General features: G+C 39.3%; 1 protein-coding gene across 1 annotated transcript in view; it reads right to left on the bottom strand.

Moving 5' to 3' along the window:
• LGR5 (leucine rich repeat containing G protein-coupled receptor 5) overlaps positions 1 to 16,722 on the bottom strand; it is a 120,009-nt gene that overhangs the window by 19,423 nt on the left and 83,864 nt on the right. The window contains exons 8-15 of the mRNA XM_072146716.1: positions 12,489 to 12,557; positions 12,182 to 12,253; positions 9,983 to 10,054; positions 7,818 to 7,886; positions 7,654 to 7,725; positions 4,061 to 4,126; positions 3,784 to 3,855; positions 392 to 463 (exon numbers count right to left, since the gene is read on the bottom strand). Of these exons, the coding sequence (XP_072002817.1) occupies positions 392 to 463; positions 3,784 to 3,855; positions 4,061 to 4,126; positions 7,654 to 7,725; positions 7,818 to 7,886; positions 9,983 to 10,054; positions 12,182 to 12,253; positions 12,489 to 12,557 (564 nt within the window). The remainder of the gene's footprint in view (positions 1 to 391; positions 464 to 3,783; positions 3,856 to 4,060; positions 4,127 to 7,653; positions 7,726 to 7,817; positions 7,887 to 9,982; positions 10,055 to 12,181; positions 12,254 to 12,488; positions 12,558 to 16,722) is intronic.

The raw sequence follows: 16,722 nt of genomic DNA, 5'->3' as shown, positions 1-16,722 counted from the left end.
CACTGCGAAAATTCAGTGGCAGGGCTATCGTATGATAAATATCCCCCTATATGTGCAACTTTCTTTTATAGAAGCATAGAGTACAACTACTTTTTGACCCAGAGAAATGGGTGTCATGAGGCTGCGGCCCCACCTAAATAGTCTTCATTCCCTGATAAGCCTTCCTACTATAGGTAAGCACATCTATATTGAGATTTTATCAGTTTATTTTACTCTGCACTTGAATCTAGGTTTTTTAAAATCTCCCACTTCCTATAAACATTGCTCTTCACCAGCTATAGCTTTTCAGCAATATTTAAGGAAGTGTTGAGAATGGTGGATTAGGAACACAAATGAGACCTGAACAATGGTAAATCAACTTGGGACTTATTACTATTATTTATCTACTTACAATTTGATAAGAGAAGGCAACGATGAAAATGAGTGAGGATGAACATATGCTATTTTATTCCAGGCCAAGTCCCTGTGTAAACAAAAGGAAAAAAAAATAATATTAGGTATATATAGGAGCAAAATATTGCAAGTATAGTGCCTTCATGGTAAATGCCATTCAAAATAAATCTGTACAAACACTGGAAACTGGTGGACAGTTCATGTTCCCTGTTTATTAACATATTAACCAAATTTCACTATATATTTTCACTATAAAGTACCCTTAAGCCCAATAATTTTAGAACAGATAGCGTAGTTAAGGAGAACCTGTCACCAGAAACCCCCTCACAGACCACACATTTACTAAAAACAGTGCAAACTGCACTATGTGCAGTTTGCCTATGTAATATGCAGAGGGCACCAGATGCAGGATTTATGGCTTCCATCCTTCATGAATCTGCCCCCCCCTGCACTGCTCCGGCAGAGTGCACTTTTTTGGGGGGGGACCTTTAACACACTTCTGTCAGACTTTGCATGATAAGTGTGGAGAAAGGTCTGACTGAGCACCGGAAAACCCATTTCAGTGACGAAATTTATGTTGCTTAAGTATAGTGCATTCACCACACAAAAGGGTTGTATGCGACACAAATGTGGCAGCGACACTTTTTAAATACATGTCAAGCAGCTTGCACTGAAAAGAAAATCTGGTCAGGCAGAAATCTGGTGCAGGGACCTTAGTAAATGTGCCCCAGTATCTTTTAGATGTCTTTATACATGTTCCACTGATGCCTATATCAATGGGATTAGAGCCAGCATTCTTTTAAAAAATACTTTTATTGATGTCCTCTGCTCCAGTCATGGAGGCAGGGAGCTGCAGTATACAGTATACCCCACCTCCTCACTGAGGTTGATACTGATAACTCAGCCCCCTCATGAATGAGAGAGACAATGAGGTTGATTTCATACAGCCAGGCCCATCTTAGCTTCCACCTTCCTGAGGGAGAGGTTAATGATGTAGTACTGTGTTACACACAACCCCTGTCTGTCTGTCTCTCTCTCAAAGTTCCAGCATTTGATACACTGCCTGCTGGGGAAAGTAAAGGAAGCTGTATTAGTCAGTAGTTGCATGTTCGCAGACGGTCCCTAAGTACTAGTTCCATAAAAGCAGCATGTTGGTAGTAGTGAAATCTGTCAATCAGGAACAGGGAGGCAGCGCAGTGAACAATTAATATGAAGGACTCACATTAATATGAGTTGCATATAAGTTTATAAACTGATGTTTTTAACATTGCAGCCATGGAAAGGAACCATTTAGGGATAAGGGTAATGCTTTTCAATCATAGTTTTTAATGAAGTCTTTATTTTGATATACCGTACATACTCAAGTATAAGCTGACCCGAGTATAAGCTGAGGTACCTAATTTTAACACAGAAAACTGGGAAAACCATTTAACTAGAGTATAGGCCTAAGGTGGGAAATGCATTGGTCACAGCCTTCATCCAGTTTATAGCTCACTAGCCTCCTGTCCCCCAAAATAAAGCCTGACAGCCACCTGTCCTCCAATGTATAGCCAGCAAGCCTGCAGTACATAGCCTTCTCCTGGCCTCAGTATATAGCTAGTCAGCCAGCCACCAGTGTCAGCCCCTAGTCAGCCCCCCCGAGTATAGCCAGCCTGCTGCTGCCCCCCCAGTATATAGCCAGTCTGCTGCTGCCCCACCCCGATATATAGCCAGCCTTCTGCTGCCACTCCCTGTATATAGGCAGCCTGCTGCTGCCCCTCCCTCCCAGTAGATAGCCAGCCTGCTGCTGCATCCCCCCCAATATATAGCCACCCAGCCCCTTGTTCAACACATACAAAAAAACCCACTGTACTTACCTATCAAAGACCCCACAGGTCCTCGTCTTGCTTCATGTCGGTGACCGGTGGTAGGTCCAGCACCTTGTCACCACACAAGGCCTTTCGTTACCAGCACAGTGAAAACTCAATTCGGCTTACACTCGAGTCAAAGAAAAAATAAAATCAATACTCACCTTTCCGACACCCCCGTAGGTCCTCTTATTGCTTCCTGTCAGCAGCAGGTCAGCTTGCTGACATCATAGTGTGTGTGCCGGTAGTGATGGGCCATGTGTGATGGCGTCGCACACTGTAATGTCAGCAAGCTGCTGACATAAGTGGGTGTGCTGCGGACCAGCACAAGGACCTGCCACCGACAGGAAGCAAGAAGAACTACGGGGAGGCGTCAGAAAGGAGAGTATTGATTTTATCTATTTTTTTACTCAAGTATAAGCCGAGTTTGGTTTTTCCAGCACATTTATTGTGCTGAAAAACTTGATTTCTAATCGAGTATATACGGTATATTGAGTGGGTCAATTTGAATAGAAGGTTCCCTTTAAGCATATATACCGGTAAGTATTTAGCTATCCTAAATATTGCATATATAAAATATTGTAAAAAATTATGTATTTGAAATGGCACTGTATATGTACAACATGTCTGATAGGGGTGACATGCTAACCATTTGTGCTGTGTGTTGACTAGTATATACGTACAAATCACAAAAAGGAACCATAAGTCTCAGCACAGTAACCATTCAATTTAATTTTTGACTAAATGATTTATTTATATATTTAAAAATATTCACAATCCATCAAAATTCACCAAAAATTCACAATCCATCAATGGTGGTATCACATATACCTATCTTAAAAGACAAATCTTACACTTGTATAAAACTTACCGTAGTAAGTTTTTTACATTTTACTAAAATCTCAGCATGTAGCTCATTGTTACCAGGCCAAATATGTCCAAATATACCAGAACTGTCTATCTGGCGGTATAATGACTAATAATGTAAGCATGAATTGTGGCACACCAAAGTTTCCCCCTTGTGATATATATATATATAACCACTCCTCTAATGTAAATGATATAATTGATAGTGAATAGTTGCACTAATCATATAGTTACACTTATCAAGTATCTTATATATAAACAAATCCTTTAGTCAAAAATTATATGTAGCGGTGAATATCCTGACACTTATGGTTTTGTGATATATAAAATATGACAGTATTTTTTAGGCCATTGAGTGGTGTTTAGAATGCACAACATTACTCCAAACATAGGTTTAAAAGTTGGTCAAACAAAAGTTGCATCAAATGTTTGATACATGAAACATTATGATAAACATTGTGACCAATTTTGTGCATTTTGTCCCTAATTTAATGTAATGTAAACTAAGCATCACACTAATGTATAGATTATGTAGCCAATGAATTGCCATGAGAAACTACAAGAGGAATGTGTCCTTTTTTAATATATTGTTAGCTTCATGCTATATTTAATTATAGTGCTTAAAAGCCTTAAATAAAATAGGATCAAACAAGGGAAAGCTTTAGAAAGCACTTACAAGGATCTCAGGACAGTAAGCTGCTGAAAGGTGCTGGATCTTATTTCATAGATTTCATTATGACGCAGATCTCTGCAATGACAGACAAATTATAAGTGCGGAGTTGGAGCGTGAAATTTCATAACAAACCTTTCTACACAATCATATCACCTTTAACCCAAAAATGATGGGGCTAATTGTATTAAGCAGCTCATGATTGAAGTGATATGGCTTGGAAAGCTTAAGTGGCAATGAAAGAATTAACTGTAAAACATCTGCACTTGTAATAAATACTCACATCTTCTGAAGTCGCTGACACCCCGAGAAGCTGGGCAAATCCTTTATAAGATTATATGACAAATCTCTGTAAAAAAGAGAAATCGCAGGCATTAGCACTAGAGCAATGCAACATATTGGCACATTTATAAATGGGGGGACAATGGCTAATAGATAACGCAAAAAAAATATTAATAGGAAAAAATACCAGTTATGACATTTGCGTACATGTATCCATCCATGATGGCCTGAGAAGCACTAGAGTTAAGTTTAGGACTGTAACTCAATACAGGCACATCTAAGAACGGCAATCAAATTACATACAGATGAAGCTCTCACATAAATAAGAGCTTTCTGTGCTTTTTCGGCTGCTTCAAAGCAAATGAAATTACCTCTTAAGTGCTCTAATGCTACCTTGCATCAGAGAAATTTACTATAGAACGTAAATAAATATCAGTATTCACAATTAATCATAGTTATGGAGGACTGGACAGGAGCCAGGTATAATTGAACGCATGTCAGACACATCTGGACTGCTTTATCGTGGACATGTTTAGTGATCACATTGTTGGAGTCATACCTATTACTTCATTGGATGAGCTCAAGCACATACCCTGGGATTTGGGATTTTATTTTATTTTTGCTAATACAAGACACAATATCCTCATCACCAAATCTATCTTTAATACTATTCATTTCTATTATTTGTAGTCAAACTTAGAAAGGTTTGCCATAAGATTTGTGTCTGATATAAATGTAGATGCTAAAACATCTGTCAGGCATCTGGGAAATGGGTCTGTTGACCCTCTGGACCACCGCGGGAGATGGTGCTAGCCGACACCTGGGACCGGAGTCTAAGTGGCACCTGGTCTTCAGCAGAGCCCGCCGCAAAGCGGGATGGTCTTACTGCAGCGTGATACCACCAGGTTGTTCCACAGGTACGACTAGCCCACAGTGGCAGCCAAGGTAGTACTGAAGAATACAGTCCGTGCCCGGGATGTCAGAAGGAGTACAGCGCTGGAAGGAACCCTGGAACTCACAGCAGGAATGCAGGAGCAGGCACACGGAACTGGAAAGCTGGAACGGGAACATAGGAACGGGAATACAGAGGAACACTGGAAACACAGGAACACAAGAGGGCTTTCACTTCACAAGGAATGGCTGAAGATACAGCTGGGAAGGATGGGAGCCTCTGGATTAAATAGCAAACCGTAAGTGACCAGCGTGCACGGCCCACTTTGACGGGAAGTAGGTTTGTGGCGAGGTAAGTGCGGGTCGGAGGGAGCCGGGCCCCCAGGAGGGCACAGGTATTCCTGCGATCTGAGATATGGATCACGGGGACACCCGTGACAATATCTATATCTACAAAATGTTGCAGCTGTAGACTAAAATACAATGGGGAGGCTATATCACTACATTGGCTGGTACTGGTTGTTCTTGTACTACTTTTTGTTACAAGATGAAACTATGGTCTCAACTGAGACAAAAAAAAGTCTTAAAATTTAGTACAAGAAACCAGACAACATGGCATTAAATCTCCCCCAGTGACCTGTTGGTAACCAATGTCACAAGAGCAATAAGTTGATAATACCTAATATGTTTATTTATTATTTAATAATTGGAAAGGGTCTTGACTATTCCTTTAATATTGTCCACTCCCACTCACATCTAAGATTTTGTTGTTGTACCCATGGAGAAGGAAATCCCTGGGTACAAGGTGAAGAGTCTGAAACCAACACTAATATTGTATTCAATATTGTAATAAAATTTATATAGAGCTAACAATTACTCTTTTTATGTTGTACAGCCTTTTATTTCTTTTATCTAGTTACAGAGAAGGAGAACACTTAGAGCTATTTCCATAAAACTTGACATCTGGATGTTGGATAAAAATAAGAAAGAGGAACTTTTGATGCACATTGAGCAGGCCACATATTTTTGTACAAATCTACCCATGTGTTTATGGAAATAAACTAGCACAAAACAAACAAACTTCCATCTATATTGTTATCCTGTGTCTCCAAACTAATAATAGAGTAAATAAAATGATGAATGTAATAAGTATAATAAAGATCTGGGCCTAATAATTTTTGCTTGTAAATGCTCGACATTTTTGGCTTTCAGATCATCACAATGTGCTTAATGTTTTTGTAAGGCAGTCTTTTGTTTTTTTGGAACCCTGAACTTGGATCGCATTCACCGCACACATACAGGCGTTACAGACCAAAAACACAACATGTCTATAAATATAATTTTTCCTCCTTAAAACACAAATGTGTATGGCGTATTTGTGGAAAGTTTTACAACACTGACACTAGTAATAAAGCAATAAATTGTAATCAGTGTTAATATAGCAAATGCCAAGTCAAGGAACACCACATGCATTCACAATGATCTAATAGCTGCTGTCATAAATTATCTTTTTTTTTTCCCTGTGTAGGTCAAAGACATAATAAATTGTCACACTGGGAGCCTGCAGCTAAGTCATGCATGTCTAATCCTTATCAAATGTCATTTGTACATAATGATATATGCACCGATTGTGCTTGGTTACTTTATACATCCCGGTTCCAGATTGTACATTGCTATGACTGATCCTCAAAGTTTTTATGTGCGCACAGATACAGAGAGGATTTATGCTATTGCTATTGATGTTGGGTAGATAGCATCTGAGACTGGAGCTAAGCCATGGAGATAGGTTGCAGTGCCAGCCAAGTTTCATGTCATAAGCCTGGGAGAACATATTGGGTGACAGGGGGTGTCCAGATTCCTCTGCAGCCCACAGCTGGGAAGCTTTGTCTTGAGTGAATTTTAATTGGCAAAAGTGAATAGCAGAGCTCAGGATGGCATGGTGTACAGAAGAGGTGCTTTATGGTGCGCACAGAACACTGTAGCAGTCAGTGATTTTCATACAAAAGAGCTTTGCTCACACACAATGTGAGTTGGGTAAATGAGCAGTTTGGGGCTCTGTGTCCTGTGCCACTACGTTTTTTTCTCTTCTAATTGCTGGAAAGATAGAACAAACTCTGTTCTTTCATGGCTGCTCTCAATATTTCTTGGACCATTCACTACCTTTGAACCGTATCTTAACAAGCACAGACAAATTCCATAAAACAGTCTCCCCTCCCTACTAAGACATTGCATGCACTGAGCTGGGCTAAGGATTTAGTGTAGGGCAGCTATTCCAGTACACTAAAAACTGTTAAATTCCTTCCTAAAGCACACAGATAATCTGCACTGAAATCTGACTCCCCCTCTCCCATAAGAGTGCTGCACTCCCAGCATGAACTGCCAAACACAGTCCTGAGATCAAACCAAGTGTCACATTCATGGCAAACTATTCTTTGATTCCTATGATTTATTGTTTTTATTGGTAGCAAATAATTCTCCTCTAATAGCCAGTTACTGCATATATTTTAATAATCACATGAAAGTGCTTACATTACTCTTTATCTTTGCTCCAGGCACATTTTCCCCTGAATAAAACAACAGTTATATGAGAAGGGGAGGATGTGTACTTTAATCGTGGTAAAGGAATTATTCACATAAGGGGATTGATTTCCTAATACCGGCCGAGGTGTGAATATTACATGATATCCATAAAATAACACTTACAGCATCTGCAGGTTAGGCAGCTGATCACAGATCACACTCGGGAGGCTGACCAGTTGTGCCCCTGTCAAGGTTCTGAAAAAACACCATCATATTCTTATCAGTACAAGGGTGTTATGGATAAGACATACCAGTCATATAATAAATCATCAGTAATAAGGACTTACAGACTTTCCAAGCTTGTGGTTCCAGTTAGGTCAGGAAACTCTGTAATTTGAGATGCCCCATTAAGGATCCTATAAGTAAATAACAGATATGGCTTTAAAGTGATGGCGGGGAAGAAAAGAAAAACTTTGAAGACCAAAAACATAATGTAAAATGAATATATATTCAAAATGCTAAGTCCAAAAAGTTGAGTTTTCACATGCCTTTTTTTGGCGAGGGGAAGATATCATGTACCATGGAAATTGTTTATTTGTAAGAATAATAAACCTTATAATAATAATAATTATTTATTTATATAGCGCACACAGATTACGCTGAACTGCACAGAGCTTGTCACATCAGTCCATGTCCCCATGGGGCTCACAATCTAATCAACCTACCAGTATGTTTGGAGTATAAAAATACATGTTTCCACTTTTCACTGTACAAAAAGCATATTTTGTCCGTACCTTTCAATAGAACTGCCAAAAGTTTGGCATTTAGAAATGCAATATAGGAAATAAAGTGTCGCTAAATTTTGGGCAAACATTTTGCCGGTTTTGTATTTACCAACTGCTCCAGGCTATGCCAGACAATTACTTCTCCAAAACAGTAACCAAACTACCTATGGATAGGACCTGAAAGGGAACCTATGATCAGGAGGTAATTTTTACATGATGATCGGCCATTCTGCAATTCTGAACAATTGTACTGCTTTTAAAAAACTTTATTTTACATTACGTGGCTTGGCTTGTGAGCAGTGTGTGGTGAGTCTTGGGAGAAGGGGGGGTTCTAGCTCCCATGTCCGATGTTTCAGTTTTGTCGATGCCCCCTTGCCTTCTCCTCACTAGTCCCTCTGCCTTTACCTCTCTCCTACTAAACCATCTTGCTCAAGTCACCTCACTGCCGTAAGGAATGAGCAAAGGGGAGTCATCGATAAGACTGAGATATGTGCTGCCGAGAGTCACCGCATGCTGAAAGCAGGGAGTCAGGGAATGCAAAATATTGACCTCTATTATGACAGATTCCATTTAAGTCCCAATGCCCAAGAGTTTGTTGCTGAATTTAATTCAGGGAATATGTTCAGTTCAGCAGTTGTAGGTTTGGTCTGGAAAATCCTGGATGAATGCAGAGTAAGATTGTCAGATAAACCATGCTCCCTATGGAGATGGGAGGGATTATAAGCACTCATACCCCTGTTTCCACCTGGTCAAAAAACATGCTGCAAACTTCACCCTGTTTTTAACACTTTTGTGTACAAGGTAGGTGTTCATGTAGCCTAACTCCACTGTCCATCTTTTAGCCAACCCAAGGAAATGAAGTGAATATGACCGCTGTGCCGTATGTATTCTGCAAATAGATAAGCATGATGCTGTTGGGATATTTTCATCTCAACAGTCTACTCTTATTTCTATTTAAAGAATAAAGGCATTGAAATCAAAATCAATATGAGCAACCACAAGAAATACCCTAACTGTTCTTTCCAATCTGGTGTCATTTGGTTATAAATTGTTTACAGTAATGGATCTCATAGAAACTGAACTACACTTATAAATTGCATTCAAAGGAATGTAAAGGAACAAATAAACTAACAAACATGGTGAACGGACATCTACCACCAGAATCAAGGATTGTAAAGCACACTTACATGAAGGTGTATGCCCCTCTAGCAGGATCCACTGTTGTTGTAGGCCATTATGCCCTTGTTTTGCACAAAAAAGATTTAAAAATGATGCAAATGAGTCTTTGGGACTCAATGAAAATCTCGGGAGCCCCAAAGCCCATCAGATTTATTTGCATAATTTTAAATCCTTAAAAATAACTGGCATAAAAAATGGCATAAGAAGCAAAAAGAATAGTGGATCCTAAGATCTTTTATATCTCGTATGTTAGTTTTCCAGAAAGTACTACACAAGTTAAGAACATGGGTGTTCTTTCCTCTTGTCATTCATTGTGGTAAGTCTGAATGTTTGGACATACAACAGACTTTCAGAAACATAAAGGCATCTCAGGAGCGACAAATACTCTTGAGTGTCTGGTATAATATCCAATCAAAGTCAAAAAGTGAGCTAGACATGTAGAACAAAATACCAGTTAGAAAACATTATTCCATAGTTTTGTCAATGAACTTGTTCTCCATGACAGAATGGATTGTCAGCCTTTCTGAATTATTTATTTAACAACTCACAGAGTCCGCAGCTCCGGCAAGTGCTGAAATGCAGATCTCCCAACATGCTGAATAGGGTTGTCATAGAAGTGGCTGCATGGAACATAATGAAACACACCATAAATCAGTGATCAACAAGCAGTATGTTATAAATCAGAAAAGCTCAGCAGATTAATATATTGATCAGTGGAAAAATATTTAGTATTACTTGATATTTATTGATTCATATATTTTTGAATACTGTATATACTTGAGTATAAGCACAATTTTTGTGCTGAAAATTCCCCATTCGGCTTACACTCGGGTAAATAAAAAAAAAATAACTGAGTACTCACCTTTCCAACACCAGCTCCAGGTCAGCGACAGGTCCATGTGCATAAACTACTATGTCAGCAGCGGCGCACATTAAGTAAGAGGAGGATCTGCTCTGGACCTCTGGATGGGTACTCAGTTTACTCCGTACTCAGTTTATTTTTTTATATGCTGGGCATAGTGGCAGGCTATATTCTCCAGGGGGCTGGCTGGCTATATACTACAGGGGTCTGGTTGGCTATATTCTCTGGGGCTGGCTGGCTATATACTACAGGGGCTGGAAAGCTATATACTAGAGGGGATGGCTATATACTACAGGCGCTGGCAGGCTATATACTACAGGGGGCTGGCTATATATTACAAGGGGGCTGGCAGGCTATATACTACACAGGGCTGGCTGGCTATATTCTAAAGGGAGCTGGTTAGCTTTATATTACAGGGGGCTGGCTACATACTACATGGGGCTGGCTGGCTATATAATACTGGGGGCTTGCTGGCTATATACTGGGGAGCCTGTGACCAATGCATTTCCCACCCTCAGCTTATACTCAAATCAATAGCTTTTCACAGTTTTTGGTGGTAAAATTAGGGGTCTCAGCTTATACTCGAGTATATACGGTATGTTAGGAAGTCAAGAAGACATACCTATCACTGGTTGACTGCTACATCTGTTTACACCGGGAATCAATATAACAGGAAATACATAAATTACAAGTTACACTGGTGTCTCCCTCCCCAAAAAACTATTGATGAAATTTCTCAGCTCATTCTGTTCTGTAACATGCTACATGCATAACATGCTATAAATTCTCGGTGATGGGTTACCTTTCAAATATATCAATCATTGGAAATAAAAGGATGGTTTATTTTCAGATAGGAAGCCATAACTAAATAAGGTAACATTTAGTGGCTCGTACGTACAGGAGGATTAGGAATAAATCGAGGAATGGGGAAAAAAAAAATCTCTTTTAGAATAAAACAAAAAAAGACTGGTAAGGTAAGGGTATAACAGAAATATGTAATCTACTGATACATACCATGTCTTATTATATACAGTAAAAAAAAGGTGGTCTACACATAGCTAATGGCCACAATTTCATTTAGATACAGACGGTCAATAAGAAATTTAATATTTTCATTGTTGCTGAAGGGGTTAATTTTCATAATTTGGGTGTTCTGACCCTTGGGGTTGTGCTTTTCAACGTTGTGTGCTGCTCAGCATCTGAATTACAATTGTCTTCTTTGATTTAGCAGCATAGTGAACTGTTTTATGTCTTGCTCAATTGCCTAATCATTCCAGTGTGGAATGTGGTTTTGGTTATAGGATTATATAGCCACACTGTGGTAAATTCTGTTTTTTCTTTAAATGGCCCTTACGTTCTGTAACAATCGTTTCAGTTCAATCCATGTGTAGCACAAAGCCTGTATCTAATGTGATTATGTCAAGCTGGAATATGTCAATTTTATTTCCTATTTTGTTTTACATGAATCCCATTCTTTTCGGTCCCATGTGGAAACGACAGCAATTTAAGTGACTTTGCGTTATTGGTGCTCCTTTACACACGCAGATTTGCAACCATAAATCCCATTGTCACAGCATTAGAATGTTTCATGCATTAATGTAACTTGAAGAAAACTTTCAACCGGGACTAATATTTGTTTTATATTTATCTATACATACAATATTCAATATTACACATTCTTATTCAAAACTAATATGTTACATTAATTATTACTTATTATTTAAAAGTAACTTCTATATATACTTTTCACATTTTGGTGACTTGTTTAGGCTATATATATTTACCCTTTTATTTTAAAAATAAATTATGTTATTATGTTATGAATAATCATAAATCTGAAAAATAAATATTTCATACGTAGACAACATATGCAATATTTACTTACATTGTAATAAGTGAAGGGTTCCCAATAAATGCATGTTCAGGAATAGATCTGATATTGTTGCTATGGAATCCCCTAAAATGAAAGCCGAAAAAAATCTTAGAAATCATACTTCTTTCTGTAGCCAATAATATCAGAGAAGGCTATATCTTCAGTTACATTTCAATATTCAGTAAGAAATTTGTATTATCTAGATTGTAAGAACTCTAGTAAGGACCACATTCCTATTGTTTTAATCTCAACGTTCCGTTACTGTGTAATTTCTTCCATTGTTTATAAAGTACTCCATAACCTGTAAAGGGTTACTTACAGCTCTTTGAGGTTCCTGAGGGTTTTGATAGCAGCAGGAAATTCATCTAGATTATTGTAGTTTAGATCTCTAGAATTGAAGAGACAGACACTTTGACACATGTAATCCCAGCAGAGGGCGTATTATTGCAAACATTTCCACACTGTGCTAGTAAATTCTTACAAGGCATCAAATACTAAAAAACTCCCAACAACAATTGCTTACTTCAGATGTTAAGCCAGACAGTTATAATAAGCAGTAAACTGTTGGTACTCTTTTTAGAATTAAGAAACTTACCAGAAATGAAATCTAACAGTAAGAACTAAGAAATGTCACCTTGTGAACTCAACAAACTATATCATCTGTCAAGGGTCATAGAATGGATCTAGTCCACATACAATGAATCTTCATTGGTCGTAGTTGAGATGAATACTAGGATAATGTGTATCCCTTCTAAAGTGCTTATAACACAGAGTGAAGTGAACTCCCAGATGACAAGATGGGAAAAAGTTATCACAGTGCCTTTAAGGCAGCGAAGCTGACCAATAATTTAAAGGGCCAGTTTAATTGAATCTGTCAATTTAATAATTAATACTAATAATTAATAATTAATCATTTAATCTGACAGTTTGGGAACACCATCACCATTGTGCCTTTATACTGCTGGGAATTAGGGTCCAAAACATATTCATCACACCTCTGCCCATTGGGTTTGATGAGATGGTTTTGCATGAGGGTCCAATGCATGCACCCTGCAGTACATCACGCATCACTGTGCATGCTCTACATACTGGGTGACTGTCTATTGAGGCGAGATGCACTGTCCTCTGCTTCATCTGGAGTACTGACTCAGGCAGACCAATAAGGGGATGACTCATGACTACTTTTAATCCAGATTCCTTTTCATAGAAGAAATGCATAGAGATGAAAAAGTTTGGGACCCTATAACTGCCTGACAGGTTCCCTTTAAAAGAGTTGTCGTATCGTTGTGATATCACACATTGTTGTGATTTCATTTGTCACAAGCCCTGTGCACAGCAATGTAAAAATGCATTAAAAAAAACATACATGTTTTATTTAGATACATCAAAAGTTGTCAACGGACAAAACTGCTGTAAAGACATTTTTACTTTTAAACAAAAATAAACCTGCCAGTGAATTGTCTTTCGGCTGCAATATGCAGACAATATAAATAAAAGCATTAAAGAAGGAAAGAAAGAAAGAAGGAAATTTATTGGACAGCGGACTGGGAGTCCTTTTTGCACAAAAATTTGCAATTTTTTTTTAAAAAATTGCATCCTCCAAACCAGGGAGTAATTTTACAAGGTGCAATTCAACAGAAGGAGAACTCACGTAAGACAAATAAGACTAAGAAACTAGACAACAAAGGAACTAGACAAATAGAAAACTAGAATGAGAAAAGATAAATCTCCACCAATGGCTCTTCAAGAGTCAGATACCAGACAATCCCTTTAAATCAATACAGAATTAAAGCAGTCAAACATTTTAGGTATTGAATGGAAGTGAGGAGGGTCTTGCATAATCTTTCCTATCAATTTAAAGTATAAAATATTGTATCAATTAAGTTTGTTGTTTATTTTCTATGGTGCAGTAAGATGAGGTCCCATTTTGGAGCTGATGATTTTCATGTGCACATTTGAAGCTTGTGTGGTACAAAGAGCACAGATCTCTCGGCAGCTAAATGAAAGGCCTTGCCCTAGAATGTGCAATCTTCTTTTTATCACTATATTATTTACTAGGGAGGAAACTACACTTCATTTTGGGATTTAAGAGCTATGTTATTATAAACACAGTTAAAAAAATCACTTTTCAGAGTCTGCAAGAAGCTTTTATGTGCATAATCCTTGTAAAAGAAAACGCTACTGCTGAGAATGTGCTGCCAAAAAAACAAAAAATATGTACTTTGTTTAAGCCTTTCTAAGCTGACTGGTGCCACTTCAGAGTTAAAGAGGGTACAATTATTTCAGGAGACATAATGCAAGTTTCACTTCCACCTTACCCAGTTCAGATTAGAGTGGAACAATGTATGACAGCCTCAGAAACAATCGCTCTTGACTATGAGACTTCTACATTCTATATAGTGGATATCCTGCACATGACAGGTGCCTGCAAGGCTATATTTACACCCCCAATAATATTGATTATCATGATTTGTTCATTAAGTAATTATTATGATAATTGGTCAGTGCCGGATATGCTGCTTGATGGATTGCTTGATGATCACAGCCATGCCAATTTGCTAGGGATGTAAAGCTGCCTGATTGGCTGCTCTAATGCCTCTGGCAGGATCCACTCTTATTTAGCTTCTTAAGCTATTGTTTTTACATAAAAAAATGCTAACATTATGCAAATGAGCCTTAGGGGCTTTGGCCTTCCTAGATGGAGCCTGGATCCCTCAGACTAATTTGCATTATTTGTAATGCCTTATTTTTCTTTAAAAACAAGGGCATATGAAGCTTAAAAAAGAGCGGATCCTGCAAGAGGGGACACACACCAGTATGTCAGTGTGCTTGGTTTACAGTCCTTCATCCTGGTGGTAGATGTCCTTTAACACATTATTCTTCATGAAATAATTCCAGCCAGAATTTTAAGGAAGATTGCATGTGTGTATTTTTGTTTCAGATCCATGTGTCCATTCTGTGCATTCTATGTATCTATTTATTTGGTAACATTATTATTAGAGATGAGCGAACACTAAAATGCTCGGGTACTCGTTATTCGAGACGAACTTTTCCCGATGCTCGAGTGCTCGTCTCGAATAACGAACCCCATTGAAGTCAATGGGAGACTCGAGCATTTTTCAAGGGGACCAAGGCTCTGCACAGGGAAGCTTGGCCAAACACCTGGGAACCTCAGAAAAGGATGGAAACACCACGGAAATGGACAGGAAACAGCAGGGGCAGCATGCATGGATGCCTCTGAGGCTGCATAATCGCACCATTATGCCAAAATTATGGGCAACAGCATGGCCATGACAGAGTGACAGAATGAAGCTAGATAGCATCTAAAACATCCAATAATTGACCCTGACACTATAGGGGACGGCATGCAGAGGCAGCGGCAGCAGGCTAGAGAGTGTCATGGCGACATACCCTAAATGGACTCAGGCTTCAAACCAATGGGTGGCAGAGAGGAACCAAAGGAGGTGAGCAAGAAGCGCTCAAATAATATCGGTACATGATAAAAGTTTGCCAGTATATTTTGTGGATTACACAGCAGGGTGGCGACAAAGTTAACATGGAAGCCATGAAAACAACCCAAAATTCTGCCTGACACAGCTCGTTTGATAAGGGGACGATGTATGGAGGCAGTGAACTAGTAGTAGATTAAAGGTGCTGCAGTTAAAACTATGTTAGTTGGATCTTGGCATGGAGCTGGCGCTCCGCTGCCAGGCGAGCTTTCGCCAATCCAAGCCCCTGTCTATAGGCTACTCCCCAAACAGCACTTCTAAGAACCTTTTGTATAAGATCAAGTGTAGTAGCGTTCTTATAAGTTTAGGATATGGCGGGTGAGGGGAATGTAAACAGATGCGCAAGAAGCGCTGAAATAATATCCCTAAATGGTAAAAGTTTGCAAGTATATTTTGGGGATTACACAGCAGGGTGGCGACAAAGTTAACAACTTTGATGTGGAATGCCCTGTAATAGCTCTTGGGCGGTGTGCCTTTTATCGCCTAGGCTCAGCAGTTTCAGCACCGCCTGCTGTCGCTTAGCGACGGCACTGCTGCTGTGCCTAGAGCTACCGACTGATGGCGCCATGCCCACGGATGGTAATTCGGAGGAGGAGGAGGTGGAGGAGGGGTGGGAGGAGGTATAGTAGGCCTTTGAGACCTGGACCGAGGTAGGCCCCGCAATTCTCTGCGTCGGCAGTATATGACCAGCCCCAGGGTCAGACTCGGTCCCAGCCTGCACCAAGTTAAGTGTAGTAGCGTTCTCATAAGTTTGGGATATGGCGGGTGAGGGGAATGTAAACAGATGCGCAAGAAGCGCATGATGCGCATGGAGCTGGCGTTCCGCTGCCAGGCGAGCTTTCGCCAATCCAAGCCCCTGTCTCTAGGCTACTCCCCAAACAGCACTTCTAAGAACCTTTTGTATAAGATCAAGTGTAGTAGCGTTCTTATAAGTTTAGGATATGCCGGGTGAGGGGAATGTAAACAGATGCGCAAGAAGCGCTGAAATAATATCCCTAAATGGTAAAAGTTTGCCAGTATATTTTGTGGATAACACAGCAGGGT

This window comes from Engystomops pustulosus, chromosome 4, assembly GCF_040894005.1.
Source record: "Engystomops pustulosus chromosome 4, aEngPut4.maternal, whole genome shotgun sequence".
Taxonomy (NCBI): domain Eukaryota; kingdom Metazoa; phylum Chordata; class Amphibia; order Anura; family Leptodactylidae; genus Engystomops; species Engystomops pustulosus.
This window is presented reverse-complemented; position numbering and strand designations above follow the sequence as displayed.